Raw genomic sequence first — 15,894 nt, 5'->3', positions numbered from 1 at the left:
TCCCTGCAATGAACGGCCCGGCTAGTGTGTATCTCGCCGAAGCTGTTAGTTGCCGGGGGCCGGAACATGCGCATGTACGCGCATGCACAGACCCCCCACCATCGGAACGGGGCCGAATCCGCCTTGTCCCGAATGGTGCTGAATTGGGCCCTGGGTCTCTAACTTCTTGTTTAAGTTTCTCCCTGGTCCTAACTCCAGGTCGTTATTGGCTGTCATTATCATATGAGGCATAATGGGTTATTATTTATTAAATAAAATGGATTAGCATAGCATTGTAATACATAGAAATGGAAGGATTACCATTATACCTTCTCATGGAAAATTGACATTTTTTCCATTTAATTCTACTGTAAACTTGTGTGTACGTATCTGTCCCACAGGCAGCTCCGATATCTTCTTCTAGAAGGAAACCCAATAAAGGCACTTCCCATAGAGCTCGGTAAGTGTCGGTTATTCTGTATTTGCTGGGGTATGGGTCATAAGGGTCGACGCACATTAAGTCAACATGGTCATTAAGGCAACACAAGCATTAGGTTGATGTGTAAAAGCAGTATGGATGGTGTAATGGTTAGCATTACTGCCTCAGCACTGAGGTCATGGGTTCTATTCCACCATGGCCCTAACTGTGCGGAGTTTGTATATTCTCTCCGTACTTCACAGTGGGTTTCCTCCGGGTACTCTGGTTTCCTCCCACAATCCAAAAATATACTGGTAGGCTAATTGGCTTCCAACAAAAATTAACCCTAGGATGCCTGTGTGTGTATGTACATGTGGTAGGGAATATAGATTGTAAGCTCCACTGGGGCAGGGACTGATGTGAGTGTTCTAATATTCTCTGTAAAGCGCTGCGGAATATGTGTGCGCTATATAGGAAACTGTTAATAAATAAATATAATAAATAAAAGGTCGACATGAGTTTCGACATGAGTTTTTCATGTTTTTTGGTGTCTATTTCGACGTAAGTTGACATGGACGCCGAAAAAAGCATTAGGTCAACAGGTTTTTTTAATTTATTTTAAAGGTGGTTTTTCACACTTTATTACCCAAGTGGGCATAGACTGAGAATATAATAGTGAGCACAGGTGACTTAATTCCTAGGTCAGTTTGATCTAGCGATCTGTGTTCTATCATGGGTTACCTTAAAACCTGCGCTGTTAGTGTGTGACGTGCGGATGAGTTCGGAACGCACGGGTGCCATAGTAACAGAACGGTCCTGGCTAACAAGACCCATATGTGTCAGGAGAGCATCAGTTTCCCAGCACTGAGACACTGAGAGGAAGCGTTCCCGCTGCTGAGCCATGTTCTTAGAAGTCACGTCACCTGTCTCACCGCCGTGGATTCTTCTGGGAACTGTCTTTAAGATACCTCTTATTATAATCTCATTAGTGAAATGTTTCAGTAGCTGCGGATCCCTCATCAGCTTTTATTGGATTTTTACTGTTGATTTGATTGCAGAAAACTAATGACTTAATCACCGAGTTCCTGATTAATAATTTGCATAACTGAGCACAGGATACGACTTATTCTCTAGATTGTTTATGTGCATGGACTGAGGTAATAAAAGTGTTTGTCATTAAGGACCAGATATATCAAGGTGATAAAATGGAGAGTGATAAACAGCCAGCCAATCAGCTCCTGCCTGCCATGTCACAGACTGTGTTAGAAAAATGACAGGTAGGAGCTGATTGGCTGGTTGTTTATCACGCTCCACTTTATCACTTTTGAAGCTTGATTCATCTGGCCCTAATAGAGCTATACTTTATTAAAATGAGATATCCCTGTGCCATTGACTTGTGCGTCAAATGTAGTGATATAAGAACAGGGTAATGTAACAAAAAAGGGCACCATGTGTAATTCCGCCAGACCCCCGACTGTGCTGCTTTCACTGGAAGTATGCCCCCCCCTCCCCAAGTTACATGGCTGATGCCATATTTCAAAAGCAAAGCCTGTCAGTGGCAAGAGTCTTTGCTGTTCTATGTACATTTATTACATTGCTGGGAAAGTGATGCAGTAAGTAGCTCATGAACTTAGCAGAGTCTGTTCTGGATGCAGTGTGTGTGTGTGTGTGTGTGTGTGTGTGTGTGTGTGCGTGCGCGCGCAGTACAGGCCCTTCTTCGGCTCATGCTCACCGAACACCCGCCACCCATTCGTAGCGATACGAGTTCAGCCCCGATTGTTGGGCATTTTTTGCGCCTGTGCAAACACGGGCACTGAATGGCTTCGGTGAGTTACACACTCGCCCGGCCGTTCGTTGTGGGGAGGGAGGGCCGGGGGCGGACACGGTGCTGGAGCAGGGGAATGGCCAGCATTTTATGGGCGTCCTCCTGAAAATGCTGGGCATTCCCCTGGGAAACCAGGCGGGCCGATGCTTGCCGGGGCCGGTGGCTGAAGTCACATGACGCCAGCATCCACCCCTTCTTGAGGGAAATAAAAGTCCGTTTTGACTGACTTTTATTTACAAAGGAGAGAGAAATTATTTGATGTTCAGCGACCATCAACGGGTGCCAGCTGCCCGCCCTCTTCCCGTAAAAGGGCACAGCGGATCTAGATTTGCGAGTGCTTGAGAAATCATTAGATTCAAAGAAAGCAATGAAGAAGGCAAGTCAGATGCTTGGTTGCATAGGGAGAGGTATCAGCAGTAGAAAGAAAGAAGTAATAATGCCACTGTATAGGTCATTGGTACGTCCTCATCTAGAGTACTGTGTTCAGTTCTGGAGGCCATATCTCCAGAAGGATATAAATACATTAGAGACTGTACAAAGAAGCGCAACTAAAATGGTGCATGGCCTACATCACAAAACGTACCAGGAAAGACTAAAAGATCTTAATATGTATACTGTAGAGCACAGAAGGGAAAGGGGGGACATGATAGAAACTTTCATATATATCAAGGGCTTTAACAAGGTACAGGTGGGAGACATTCTTCACAGGAAGAGGAGCAGCAGAACACGAGGACATGCACTGACACTAGAGGGAGGAAGATTCAGGGGAAATGTGAGGAAGAATTACTTCACAGAAAGGGCAGTAGATAAGTGGAATAGCCTCCCAACAGAGGTGGTAGAGGCAAATACAGTAGAACAATGTAAACATGCTTGGGATAGGCATATTAATATCCTTACAAAGAAATAAGGATCAAATATGGTTTGAGGTAACATGTTTAAAAAAGGGGCAGACTAGATGGGCCAAGTGGTTCTGATCTGCCGTCACATTCTCTGTTTCTATGTATTTTGAGGGCCGGTGTCCCTTGCGGTTGGCACAATAAGGGGTACTTTCTGGTATCTGTCACTGGGGCATTCTTGCTTTACGGTTATATTTACTTCTGAAGTGATTTCAGTTATAATACAGCCGCTAATAGATCTTTGCTGTTCCGCCTGCTGAGACGTGGCTTCTGATGGCCGCGTTTGCTTGGCTTTGTTGTATACTGTAGCAGTGGTGATTAATTGCAGCCATTTTCTGTGCTGCTGAGCATGAATGTTTGCTAATGCATTCTGGCAATTGCTTTGCTTATATAGACACTTGCCCAACTATTTCATACTGCGACAATGCAATATTGGTTTTCTTTCTTCCCTGCATTATGAAAACTTCCCCATGATTGATGTGACGCAACCTTTACCACCTTCGCTTCGGTAGGAACGGGCTGGGCTTGCTGGTAGTAAAACCACATGTAAACTTCTTGTATACTTAAAGTCCGCTCAGTGACAGAAGAGGCCCTGGAAGCATTGTACAGTAGGGCTTACAGTGATGGTTATTTCTCTTTAACCATAAGCGCTACTGTACATGGGATTATATGTTCCCAAAGCTGACAAATAAGTTGTCAAAGGTAACACAATACAGTACATATTGCCACCTATAGGACTTAAGGTTATTTACATATGTGGATAAGTGGTTTATATTTCTTTATGAAGCGTTATATGCCTGTGTAAATAGACTCACACAATGGGGTGTATTCAATGCGGCCGGCGAGGAGGTTTAATGGCGCTGTTTAACCCCCGCGCTGACCGCTCACCCTATTCAATGTGCCGGGAAATCCTCGCTGTCAGAGGACAGCGAGGATTCCCCCAAACAGTGAGGCTGCCTAGCGGGCAGGTATGAGTCGGCACCATTGTCCCTTAGTACTATATTAGGGGATATTTATTAGAACTGAGGTACAAGTAAAATGTGGCATTCCCCATAGCAATGTCACTATTGTAAAATAAGAGAATCGGTCAGTAGGGTCGGAGACGTTTATGAGTCACCAGTTAGCGCCTGGCATCCTCGGCTGGTTTCTGAGGCTGCGACACTATTCTATGAGTTGTTGTCGTTGTTGTTGATTTCCCCCATTTGCGTAGAAGTCATGGACCCTGAAAAAAAACAATTTAATAATAAATATTTCATTAAGATCATGTTTTAAAGAAAACAAAGGTTCTGAGAGGAGTAAGATGTTCTGTATTTTGGACTGTAATATAATTTTTTACCTCATTATAGGTGACCTGTCTACACTTAAAGCCTTAAATCTCCGACATTGTCCTCTTGAGTTCCCCCCGGAAGATATTGTGTGCAAAGGGCTGGACTCCATCTTACCATTTCTCCGTAATGCCCAGAGGGGGCATCTTTTCTCTTCTACACCTCGGGAATCAGGTAAGTCACTGGGTGCCGGATGACTGACCGACAGTCATTAAACCGACGTCGGAATCCCAACTGTTAAACCCCGACACTTGGGATCCCGACGGCCACCGGCTATTCTCCCTCGTGGGGGTCCACGACCCCCATAGAGGGGGAATAGAATAGGTGAGCGCAGCGAGCCCACAAGGGGCTTTGTTGCTTCCCCCCCCCCCCCCCCCCCTGCTGTCTGAGTCCGGGCAGTCTGGATTCCGACGTCGGGCTAATGACTGTCTGAATCCCGACTATTGCTGTGCTATACCACACCCATGTCACTTGCCTCCTGTATTTCACATTCATCTCTTATATATTTAGCCAGATCTGTCACTCAACCCCTGTGGAGAACGTTCCTGTGTAGAACAGTTTCACTTTCATGTGTCTGACGTTCCACCCCCTTGACATCACCTCCCCCCGCCCAGCCAGGGCTACAGTACACACCCACCATCCACCATTACTCCACAGCCACCATCCACCATTACTCCTGCACATCCCTACCCTCTGCCAGGACCCCCGCGACCCCCCTCCCGCGATTCGCGGGACCCCCCGCGACCCCCCCCTCCCGCGATTTGCGGGACCCCCCCTCCCGCGATTTGCGGGACCCCCCGCGACCCCCCCCCTCCCGCGATTTGCGGGACCCCCCCACGACCCCCCCTCCCACGATTTGCGGAACCCCCGTGACCCCCCCTCCCGCCATTCGCAGGACCCCGCACCCCCCCTCCCGCGATTCGCGGGACCCCCGCTTTCCACCCTCCCGCAAGTCGCGCGACCCCCCCTCCCGTGATTCGCGGGACCCGCGCGACCCCCCCTCCCGTGGTTCGCGGGACCCCCGCGAACCCCCCCTCCCGCGATTCGCGGGACCCCCCGCGACCCCCCTCCCGCGATTCGCGGGACCCCCGCGACCACCCCGGTATCCGGACTATTATTAGACAGCACTTACATCGACAGCCATTACATCGACACCATTAGTTCGACACCTCAATAGGTCGACATGGTTTTAGGTCGACATACCATTAGGTCGACATGTCATTATGTCGACAGCTCATTAGGTCGACAGCTCATTAGGTCGACACTGCCATTAGGTCGACATGTTTTTAGGTCGACACTGCCATTAGGTCGACAGTGTCTATGTCGACTGTCAAAAGGTCGACATGGGTTTTTTCACTGTTTATTGAGCCGACATGTGCCGACAGGCGGTATTTCATGCCCTACTGTCCACTAGGGCGTGGTGGGAGAATAAAATAGTGTGCCGAGCGCAGCGAGGCACCGTGCCCGAAGCATAGCGAGCGGCTGCGGTACACTTCAAACTGTGTCCATGTCGACTGTGTCGACATTTCGGCCAAAAAACAGTGAAAAAACCCATGTCGACCTTTTGACTGTCGACCTAATGGCAGTGTCGACCTAAAACCATGTCGACCTATTGAGCTGTCGAACTAATGGTGTCGATGTAATGGCTGTCGATGGAAGTGCTGTCTAATATCCGTCCCAGACCCGACCACCCCCTCCCGTGATTCGCTGGACCTCCGCGACCACCCCCTCCCGCGAAACGCGGGACCCCCACGACCCTCCCACAAATCGCGGGGCCCCAGCGACCCCTCCCTCCCGCGAGCCCCCTCCCGCGATTCGCAGGACCCCTGCATCCTCCCCTCCAGCGATTCGCGGGACCCCTGCGACCCCTGCGACCCCCCCCCTCCCGGCATTAAAAGGGCCCCCCGCGACCCCCCCCTCCTGCGATTTGCGGGCCCCCTCGGCACCTCTCGCGATTTGCGACCGCCCCGTAATTCACACATTCGGGGACCCCCCCTCCCGCGATTCATGCCCCCCTCACGCAATTCACGGCACCCCCCATACCCCCCTTCCTGCGATTCGGAACCCCCCACGACCCCCCCCTCCCGCGATTCATGCCCCCTCCCGCGATTCACGGACCCCCGCACCACCCCCCTGCGCCCACCCTCCCTTGATTCACGCCCCCCTCATGCAATTCACGGCAACCCCCCACACCCCCCCCCCTCCTGCGATTCGCAGCCCCCCCCACGACCCCCGCCTCCTGCGATTCATGACCCCTCCCGTGATTCACGGACCCCCGCACCACCCCCTCTTGACTCACGGCACCCCACGCGCCCCTCCCGCAATTCACGGACCTCCGCAACCCCCCCTCCCGCAATTCACTAACCCCGACAACCCCCCTCCCGCAATTTGCGGACCCCCCTTCCCACGATTCAAGCCCCCCCGCGCCCCCGCCCACGATTTGCGGACCCCCGCCCCCTCCTGCTAACCGCGGATCCCCACACACCACCCCCCCTCCCGCAATTTGCAGACCCCCCAGACCCCCTTCCGGCAATTCCACCCCCCAGCGGACCACCGCGGCCCCCGCTCCCGCATTTCACATACCCCTGTGACAATGGGGGATCCTGTACCACCACAAGCAGGTACCGCCCCTAGGTGGGAAATCCGGCCCTGGCTGCCGCACTGCAGGTTTCCCCACTGCCCTCTGCACCAGCGCCACAACTTTTATAAATGTCTTGCCCACATACCACTATTATACAGCCTCCTGCTCTCATGCACGCTCACTCCCTCCCAGTGGGAGGAGACGCTCACCCACTGCCGGGAGCTGCATACTGTCCCCCACCCTCCTCCAGTTCTAGGGATGCCCATCGACCATCAATGATTTTCAAATAATCAATGGTTTATGGCCGATGTTGAATACTTTTGTCATCAATGTGGGAGGACACTGCCCTGCCTCCTGTTCTCCTGCCCCGTAACTTCCGCCAGTGGAGACCCGCTCACCCTGTGTTGCCCACATTCCCCTATCATGCTTTACCGCCCAGCCTCCTGCTCTCATGCACCCTAACTCCCACCCAGTCGGAGGAGACACTGACTCCTGTATTTCTGTGCTGCCACGCTGGACCCTCACCCACTGGCAGAAGCTGCACAGTGTCCACCACCCTCTTTAGTCCCCCGTATGCCCACACACCCCTATCACTACCCAGCTTCCTGCTCTCCTGAACCGTAACTTCCACCACTGGGTAATCGCTGACGCTGTGTTGCCCACATACCCCTATCATGCCTCATATCCCAGCCTCCTGCTCTCATGCACCCTAACTCCCACCCAGTAGGAGGAGACTGACTCAGGGCCACCGTCCGGTACTCCTGTGCTGCCACGCTGGACCCTCACCCACTGCCAGAAGCTGCAATACAGGCATCTTTCATACAATTCTAACCATATTTCTCACAATACAAATGTTCACAAATTAAGGGGCGTAGCCCCTTACGCCGGTGTGAAGAGCGCCCGTAGGGCGCGATGAATCACCTAGTATAGCTATATGTTCTAAATAATTCAGCCAAGGGGACGCAGTACGCATCCTCCCGACTTGTTCATACCCCCACTATCCACGTCGGCGTGGAGTTGATGTTATAAAGTGTGGCGAATCGTGGCAAGCGGAATACACGTCAAGTAAGCCACGGCCCCTTGCGGGGCTCTCCACGCTTTGGGCTGGCGTGGATAGTGGGGGTTTCAAATGGAGGCATTTGCCAGTATGTAACATGGAGCACTGGCAAATGCATCCTTTATTGCACCGCACCCCCTGCTACCGAACCCCTAACCCTGTCCGCAGGGTTGCTGTACCCTGCGTCAAGGTTACTGAGAGGCATAAGCATCCGAGGCGCTCCTGATTCTCAGACAGATGGAGCGCCTCTCCGCCGGCGCCTGCATGATCCCCTTTCCGCCGGTTACCGGCACTGTGTGAGAGGTGCTCACTAGGCTTGCCAGGGACGCCGGGGACAGAACTGCAGCTCCCGGGGACAGTACGCTGACTAGCTGCCTGACAGGGACACTACGCTGATTACGCAGGGCTGCCGCGGAGTCACTACGCTGATTACACAGGGCTGCCGTTGGGCTACGCTGACAACTTAGCTGAGCCTATGCTGAAAAGGTAGCATAGCCTGCCGCCGTGAAACTACACTAGTACCCAATGGGCCTATGGGGTACTTCAGACCGGATCGCATTGCTGCAAATTCGCCCGTGCAATCAGGTCTAAATTATCCCCCTGATCCAGAGTTGGGCCCAGTTTAGATCTGATTGCAAATAACCGAGGGCCTGATTCAGACCTGCTTGTTAGGCTGCGAAGAGGTAAACGCCGCCCCACTTGTGTAGTTTCACGGCGGCAGCTTATGCTACGTTTGAAGCTACACTATTAGCGTAGCCCAACGGCTGCCTTACTTGTGTAGTTTCACGGCGGCAGCCTAAGCTACATTATCAGCGTAGGCTGCCGCCGTGAAACTACACAAGTAACTACCGTACTGTTGCCGGGAACTGCATCTCTGTCCCCGGTGTCCCTTGCAAGCCTAGTCAGCGCCTCTCTCACACCGCCGGCGCCAGCATGATCCCCTCTCTTTGGCAGAGAGGGGATCATGCTGGCGTTGGCGAAAAGGTGCTCCATCTGTTTGACACGCATGCGAGCCACCAAGTCCGAAACGTGGATTACCTTACATGTAATCCGCGTCCCCTCACGGGGCTTGCTGCGCTCGCCACACTTTGGGCTCGGTGGCTCGCTGCGCTCGCCACACTAAATAGAGTCCACTCCATGCCGACGTGGATTGTGGGGGTATGAAAAGGTCGGGAGGAGGCGTAAGAGAGGGGATCATGCTGGCACCGGCGGTGTGAGAGAGGCGCTGACTAGGCTTGCCAGGGACAGAGATGCAGTTCCCAGCAACAGTACGGTAGTTACTTGTGTACTTTCACGGCGGCAGCCTACGCTGATAAAGTAGATTATAACATATCCAGATAACGCTGGATCTGACAGGGGCGCTTAAGCGGCCGCGGGAACACTACACTGATTCTGACTGGCTACGCTAACTATGCTGGCCGCGGGAACACTACACTGATTCTGACTGACTACGCTAACTATGCTGGCCGCAGGAACACTACGCTGATTCTGACAGGCACGCTACGCTGACGGCGTAACTGCCGCCGTGAAACGACACAAATACCTAATCTTTAATGTAACTCCATTACTTACTTAGAGATGTGTGTGTGACTATAGGCGTTCCTGAGCACAATGTTTCATTATTCCCAAGTTTCAGCCTCATTAGTTTTTTATTAATTTCCTTCTTTCAAATTACTTATATCATTAATTTCTATTTAAAAAAAAAAGAATAATTGTGTATTAAAGCCATGAAATGTTCATGTTGATATGTTGCAGTATCTGCACAGAGGTCTTGTCCTTGGGTTCTAGGTGATGTCCCTGCAGCAAGAGTACCCCTATCCAGTGCAGGCATGTATACATACAGGCCCTCATTCTGGTTGACTCTGTAAGCTGCGGAGCTCACAGCTTACCGAGTCCCAGAGGGCACACCCGCCGAATTGCCACCGCCCCCCTCGCCGCCATATCCCCTCACAACCATGGAGTCAGTGGAGACTGACTTATATTTGTGTGGGCCTGGCCGAAGACGGGGCGAGTGGCTGATGTCATGTGACTTCAGCCACCAGCCCCTGGCACCCCGCTTCACGCTGCCATTTGCATGGGAATGGCCATGCCACCTCCTCCGTCCGCCCACCGCTACCGAGGTTGCCACACCGACAGCGCAATTCGGCAAGGGCACTTGCACAGAAGACCTACACATGCACAGGCCCGAACCATTGGTCCCCCATGCGAAAGCGCTGGGGACCGCGGGAATTTGACTGAGGGCCACAGTGTACTATTATAGCGAATAAAGAGGATTTCCTAATGTTTCCTTTCAGTAGATCTACCTCCTGTAGAAAAACTGAACCTGAAGGAGCTGATGAAGTCCAGCATGGACCTCTCAGGTGATTGGTCAACCAAGGAGGAAATGAAGCAGTTTGAGATGCTAAGAAACAAGATTAAAGAGAAAGAAATGGAGGAGATGTTTCAAGTCGGACCCCTTCCCTTTCACAGCAAACCCCAGAAAGTTCTGGGACCAGTGAGGACAAACGGGCGGAAGCTTCTGCCCGAACCAAGGTTAATGGAATGTCTTGTCATATTATAATGCTTGGCACCTCCGGGCCTGATTCAGAAGTGCATGCGAATGCCACTGAAGCTGGGACTTTGTATGCAAATCTTGCATGTTATATTGGGATACGGTCATTGGGTCAACACCAAGTAGGTCGTCATGTAGATAGGTCGACATGACTTTAGGTCGACATGCAGTAAGGTCAACAAGACAATAAATAATAAAAAATAAAAAAAAACATGTTTTCAAGGTCGATGTTTTCACTGACCTTACCCATGTCGACCTAATGACCCTGTTGACATAGACTCATGTCGACCTTCCTGCATGTCGACCTAATGACTGTCGAACAACTTGCTGGTGACCAACTGATCCACACCTGTTATATTAAGACGCCATCTGGTGGTGTCTTTAAAACACTGCATACAAAGCTGCAACCATCAGAGGCACATTGGCCGTACCTCGAACTTCTGACCTTCTATATCCGACACCGGAACCATTGTAACTGTGTACTGGATTGCAGCTGCGGCACTCCCCATTACATTTCACCTAACCGATCAATTTACACATAAATCCTCACTGAGATATCATGGAATATGCATATATGCATAGTGCAAATTATTAGCACATTCTAGTTCCATCTACCAATCACACAAGACGCCTTCGGCAGCACTCGTACAGTGTATTGGGCTAGATTCCATGGTACTCTTTACCTAGAAGGGCGTCCATCACGGGCATTGAATGCACTAAAAAATTGGGTGCAATGCGACCGACGCGATGCCCGCGATTTCCCATAGGGAACAATGTTAAATGTCTCAATTGACCCGATTTTCCTGTTCAATGCCTCAATTGACCCGATTTTTCCATAGGAAACAATGTTAAATGGGCCACAGAGGCCAAATAGGCACCCTGAAGTGTGAAATGGCCCCCCCAATTGTTAACGCCACCCCACGATCAACGTCAACCCGAAGCGTGGCGAGCGCAGCGGTACGCGTCCTACGACCTTTTCATACCCCCACTATCCACGTCGGCGCGGAGTTGAGAATAGATTAGTGTGGCGAGCGCAGCGAGCCACCGAGCCCGAAGCGTGGCGAGGGGACGCGGATACCTTCACAGGTATCCGCGTCCCCTCGCGGGCTTCACAGTTGTCCGCGTCCCCTCGCGGGGCTCGCTGCGCTCGCCACGCTTCGGGCTCGGTGGCTCGCTGCGCTCGCCACACTATTCTATTCTCAACTCCACGCCGACGTGGATAGTGGGGGTATGAAAAGGTCGTAGGACGCGTACCGCCTCCCCTCGTGGGCTCGCTGCGCTCGCCACGCATCGGGTTCACGTTGATCGTGGGGTGGCGTTAACAATTGTGGGGGCCATGTCACACTTCAGGGTGCCTATTTGGCCTCTGTGGGCCATTTAACATTGTTTCCTATGGAAAAATCGGGTCAATTGAGGCATTGAACAGGAAAATCGGGTCAATTGAGACATTTAACATTGTTCGATATGGGAAATCGCAGGCATCGCGTCGGTCGCATCGCACCCGATTTTTTTAGTGCATTCAATGCCCGCGATTTTTTACTAACGATGCCCACAATCAAAATCGTGGGCGCCGTTCTAAGTAAAGAGTACCGATTCCATAAAGCAAGCAATATTGTGTCTGGAACAAACCATGTTGCCATGCAAGGAAAGCCAATACATTTATATTGTTTCTGCGCAGGGTAAATACTGGCTGCTTTTGCATGTAGCCCACAAATGTTAGACAGCTATATTTTTACACTGCAATTTAGATTTCAGTTTGAACACACCCCCCGACCAAATTGAAAGGGGTAATTCAGACCTGTTTTCTGGTATGCGAATTTGCAGCACCAGGATTATCAATAGACTGCGCATGCGGACATAGGGACCTGGCCGTTTAATGGGAGCGTCTGGAGAAATGCAGACGGGAACCGGTCGTTTTATGGGAGGAATGCTGACGTAAGCTGGGCGGGATTTCACCCTAGGCTCTGAAAACTCTGAATTACCCCCTAAATCTCTCTGCACATTTTTTGCTTTGCTTACAAAACGGAATCAGGCCCATTAATCTTGCAGCTGCTCCGTCCGAAAACACCGTAGCTTTGTGATCAGCGTCCATCACTCTATCCGCAGATGATGGAGCATTAGTGCAGAAACTCTTTTATGAATTACAGTCAGTCCAACCAAGAGCATACTTGCCTCCTACTTTTATCTTCACCTCTTCAGGAGAAGCCTGTAAGGCAGCGGTGGGGAACCTCCGGGCCGCGGGCCGTATACGGCCCCCGGAGCTGGTCTTTGTGGCCTGCCCACCCACCCGACGACTGCACAGCGAGTCAAGTACAGGCGAAATCTCGCGAGCGCAAGATTTCCCCTGTATGAGACTCCCTGCACAGCCGCCGGACCACACAGACTGGCGACTCATAACATGCGGCAGCCGCCGGAGCGTGGGACAGCTGCCGCAGGATGATTTGTACTTTTTTTTTTTTTAAATGGTGCCTCAATGCAAATGGCCCTCAGACCTCAAAAGGTTCCCCACCCCTGCTGTAAGGCAACACATCAGGGGAGGGGGGGACAAGGCTGGCATCACTTGGCCCTGCCCCAATGATGGGAAACTCAGTGATTTGCGGGCCGCGGAGAGGGGACGGGGCTTAATTATGCAAAATGCTGCTACCGCATCATTTTAGCCCGCAATCTGCAGTATTTGAATCAGCAGGGAAGGGGGTGTGGGGTTTCTTGCCAGCAACTGGGAGACTTGCCCACCTTCCCAGGGTGCCAGGAGGCGGACCCGATTTTCGGGAGCCTCCCGGCCATTCCAGGAGAGTAGGCAAGCCTGACCAAGGGAGAACTCTGTAGTAGGATGGGCCTTTGTAAAATAGACCATTTATCCCATAAGAGAAAAGCCTACAAAGGTGTAATTATACTGAGCAGGGATGGGCCAGCAATGCAGATAATCCTTTTCATTGTGAATGTAATGGCAGAATATGAGCAGGAAGAACACAAATCTAGCATCAGTGTATGAGACAATCTGATGTCTGTTTCATCACTCTCAGTGATCATGTTCATCTCTCCTCTGAAACCCGGGTCTCTGAATCTATACGTTCCTGGCAGCTGAATTGCTGGGAGGGCCTTGATTAATTCCTCACGCTGTTTATGACAGCGCTGTTGGATCCCAGTAATATTAATCGCTAACCCTTATTCTTACACTTCCCATAGACAAGCAATACCCGCTGAGAGAACAAAATCAGAAGCCGACAGACATGCAGAAGAGAAGGAAAGGCTTGCCGCCATCTATCAGAAGCAAAGGTGGGCCCTGGAAATATCCTTCGCATTACCAGGCTGGGGACAAGTGTTCTGCAGTGATTCATCCGTACCCAGCTCCCATACCCTGCTGTGTTAGCTTGGTGGCTCATCGCGGCATCTCCATCGGCATCTTGGGTCGACAGCCACTAGGTTGACCACTAATGGTGGACAGTGACTAGGTCAGCACCTAAGAATGGTCAACATACCCTAGGTTGACACAAGCTTAAGGTGGATTTTCATACTTTACTATCCAAGCGGGCGTAGAGTGAGAATATAATAGTGTGACGAGCGCAGCAAGGTACTGCCCCCAAATCCGCGAGCCTTATACGGTGCCCATGTCGACATCGGTCCAAAAACCGTGACAATCTCACGTTGACCATGTCCATGTTAACCTAAAGCTTGTGCTAACCTGTCAATGTTGACCTAGGGTATGTCGATCATTCTTAGGTGTCGACCTAGTCACTGTCGATCATTAGTGGCCCACCAAGTGAGTGTTGACCTAGGCATTGCCTATCATCTATACCATAACCTCCTGAGAGTCCCAGCATGAGGTTCTAGATCCATGTACGTCACTCATGTAACCCAGAGTATGTGTAAGGCTCATACGGTGGAATGAAAGGTGTCTACAGTGTCTAGGTAGACCGTCAATTGGTCGACATCAAAGGGTAGACATGCACAAAAGCTTGACAACACAAACAAAATGCCAACATGCAACAAGCAAAATGTCAACATTGAAAGTTCTTTGTTTTTGTGTCAATGTTGACACCTGTCAACATGGCCCCCCAATTAGTGTAGCGTGTACCCTCACATGGATCGCCTCTCGTGCCATGCTTACCGTTCCCAATTGTAGTCCACGTGGATGTATGAAAAAGGTCATAGAAATGTTCAAATAAATTGTGAAAAACTCATGTCAACCTTTTCGTGTGTTGGCCATTGTCATGTGGGCCTTTTTCTTGTGTCCACCTATTGCATGTCAACCTTTTGTCAATGTCAACATCTTGTCGACCTTATGGCATCGACCTATTGACTGTCTATCTCAGGCATGTCCAAACTGTGGCCCTCCAGCTGTTGTGAAACTACACATCCCAGCATGCCTTGCCATAGTTTTAGCATTCCCTTATAGCAAAACTGTGGCAAGGCATGATGGGACTTGTAGTTTCACAACAGCTGGGGGGCCATAGTTTGGACATGCCTGGTCTATCTAGACCAGGGATGGGGAACCTTCAGCCCTCCAGCTGTTGAACTATATATCCCAGCATGCCCTGCAGTTTTAGCATGGGCAAATAGCAAAACTGTAGCAGGGCATGCTGGGATGTGTAGTTCAACAACAGCTGGAGGGCCGAAGGTTCTCCATCCCTGATCTAGACACTGCAGACTAGGGGTGGCCAAACCTGTACTCAAGATCTACCAACAGTTCGAATATTTCAGGCAACCTGTGGATCTATAGTAGGACTGAATGCAGCAGGTTTGGAAATGTGACAGTTAGTAATGACTACAGCTGTGCACCAGCTAGGTGGTCTGGGGAATGTGACAGTTAGTAATGACTACAGCTGTGCCCCAGCTAGGTGGTCTGGGGAATGTGACAGTTAGTAATGACTACACCTGTGCCCCAGCTAGGTGGTCTGGGGAATGTGACACAGGGGTAAACGCAGGAGTTCTAAAGGGGAGTTTCCAGATATTACATATACTATTATATACTACTACTATACGCTACTCCGACTGGCCATGTGCCAGAGGAGGTTGATGTCCCCTCCCTGCGCCGCGTAGCTGGTCCCTGCCCACCGCTGGCAGGCAGTTCACCGGTGTTGATACAATGTATGTTTTTGCATTATACCGGCGGGGGGAGGTGGCGGGGACCGGCAGCAGGCTCAGCTTCCACGGGGCGCGCGAGCGTCTCGTGTGCGCGCGCCCCTTTCGGTAGCCGGCCGCTGGTGGGGGCTGGCGATAGAATCGCCAGCCCCTGCAAAGATGTAGCCTGCTACATCTGTA

At 51.2% G+C, this 15,894-nt stretch overlaps 1 protein-coding gene across 2 annotated transcripts in view; it reads left to right on the top strand.

Moving 5' to 3' along the window:
* LRRC27 (leucine rich repeat containing 27) overlaps positions 1-15,894 on the top strand; it is a 51,996-nt gene that overhangs the window by 13,305 nt on the left and 22,797 nt on the right. Inside the window, exons 4-7 of one of the 2 annotated variants that reach the window (XM_083149452.1) lie at positions 381-439; positions 4,465-4,617; positions 10,379-10,613; positions 13,819-13,908. In XM_083149452.1, the coding sequence (XP_083005578.1) occupies positions 381-439; positions 4,465-4,617; positions 10,379-10,613; positions 13,819-13,908 (537 nt within the window). Of the gene's footprint in view, positions 1-380; positions 440-4,464; positions 4,618-10,375; positions 10,614-13,818; positions 13,909-15,894 lie in introns of both variants that reach the window. The other variant, XM_083149451.1, reaches the window with a different exon arrangement.

Source organism: Crinia signifera, chromosome 6 (genome assembly GCF_055691185.1).
Source record: "Crinia signifera chromosome 6, ASM5569118v1, whole genome shotgun sequence".
In the NCBI taxonomy this organism is placed as follows: Eukaryota; Metazoa; Chordata; class Amphibia; order Anura; family Myobatrachidae; genus Crinia; species Crinia signifera.
This window is presented reverse-complemented; position numbering and strand designations above follow the sequence as displayed.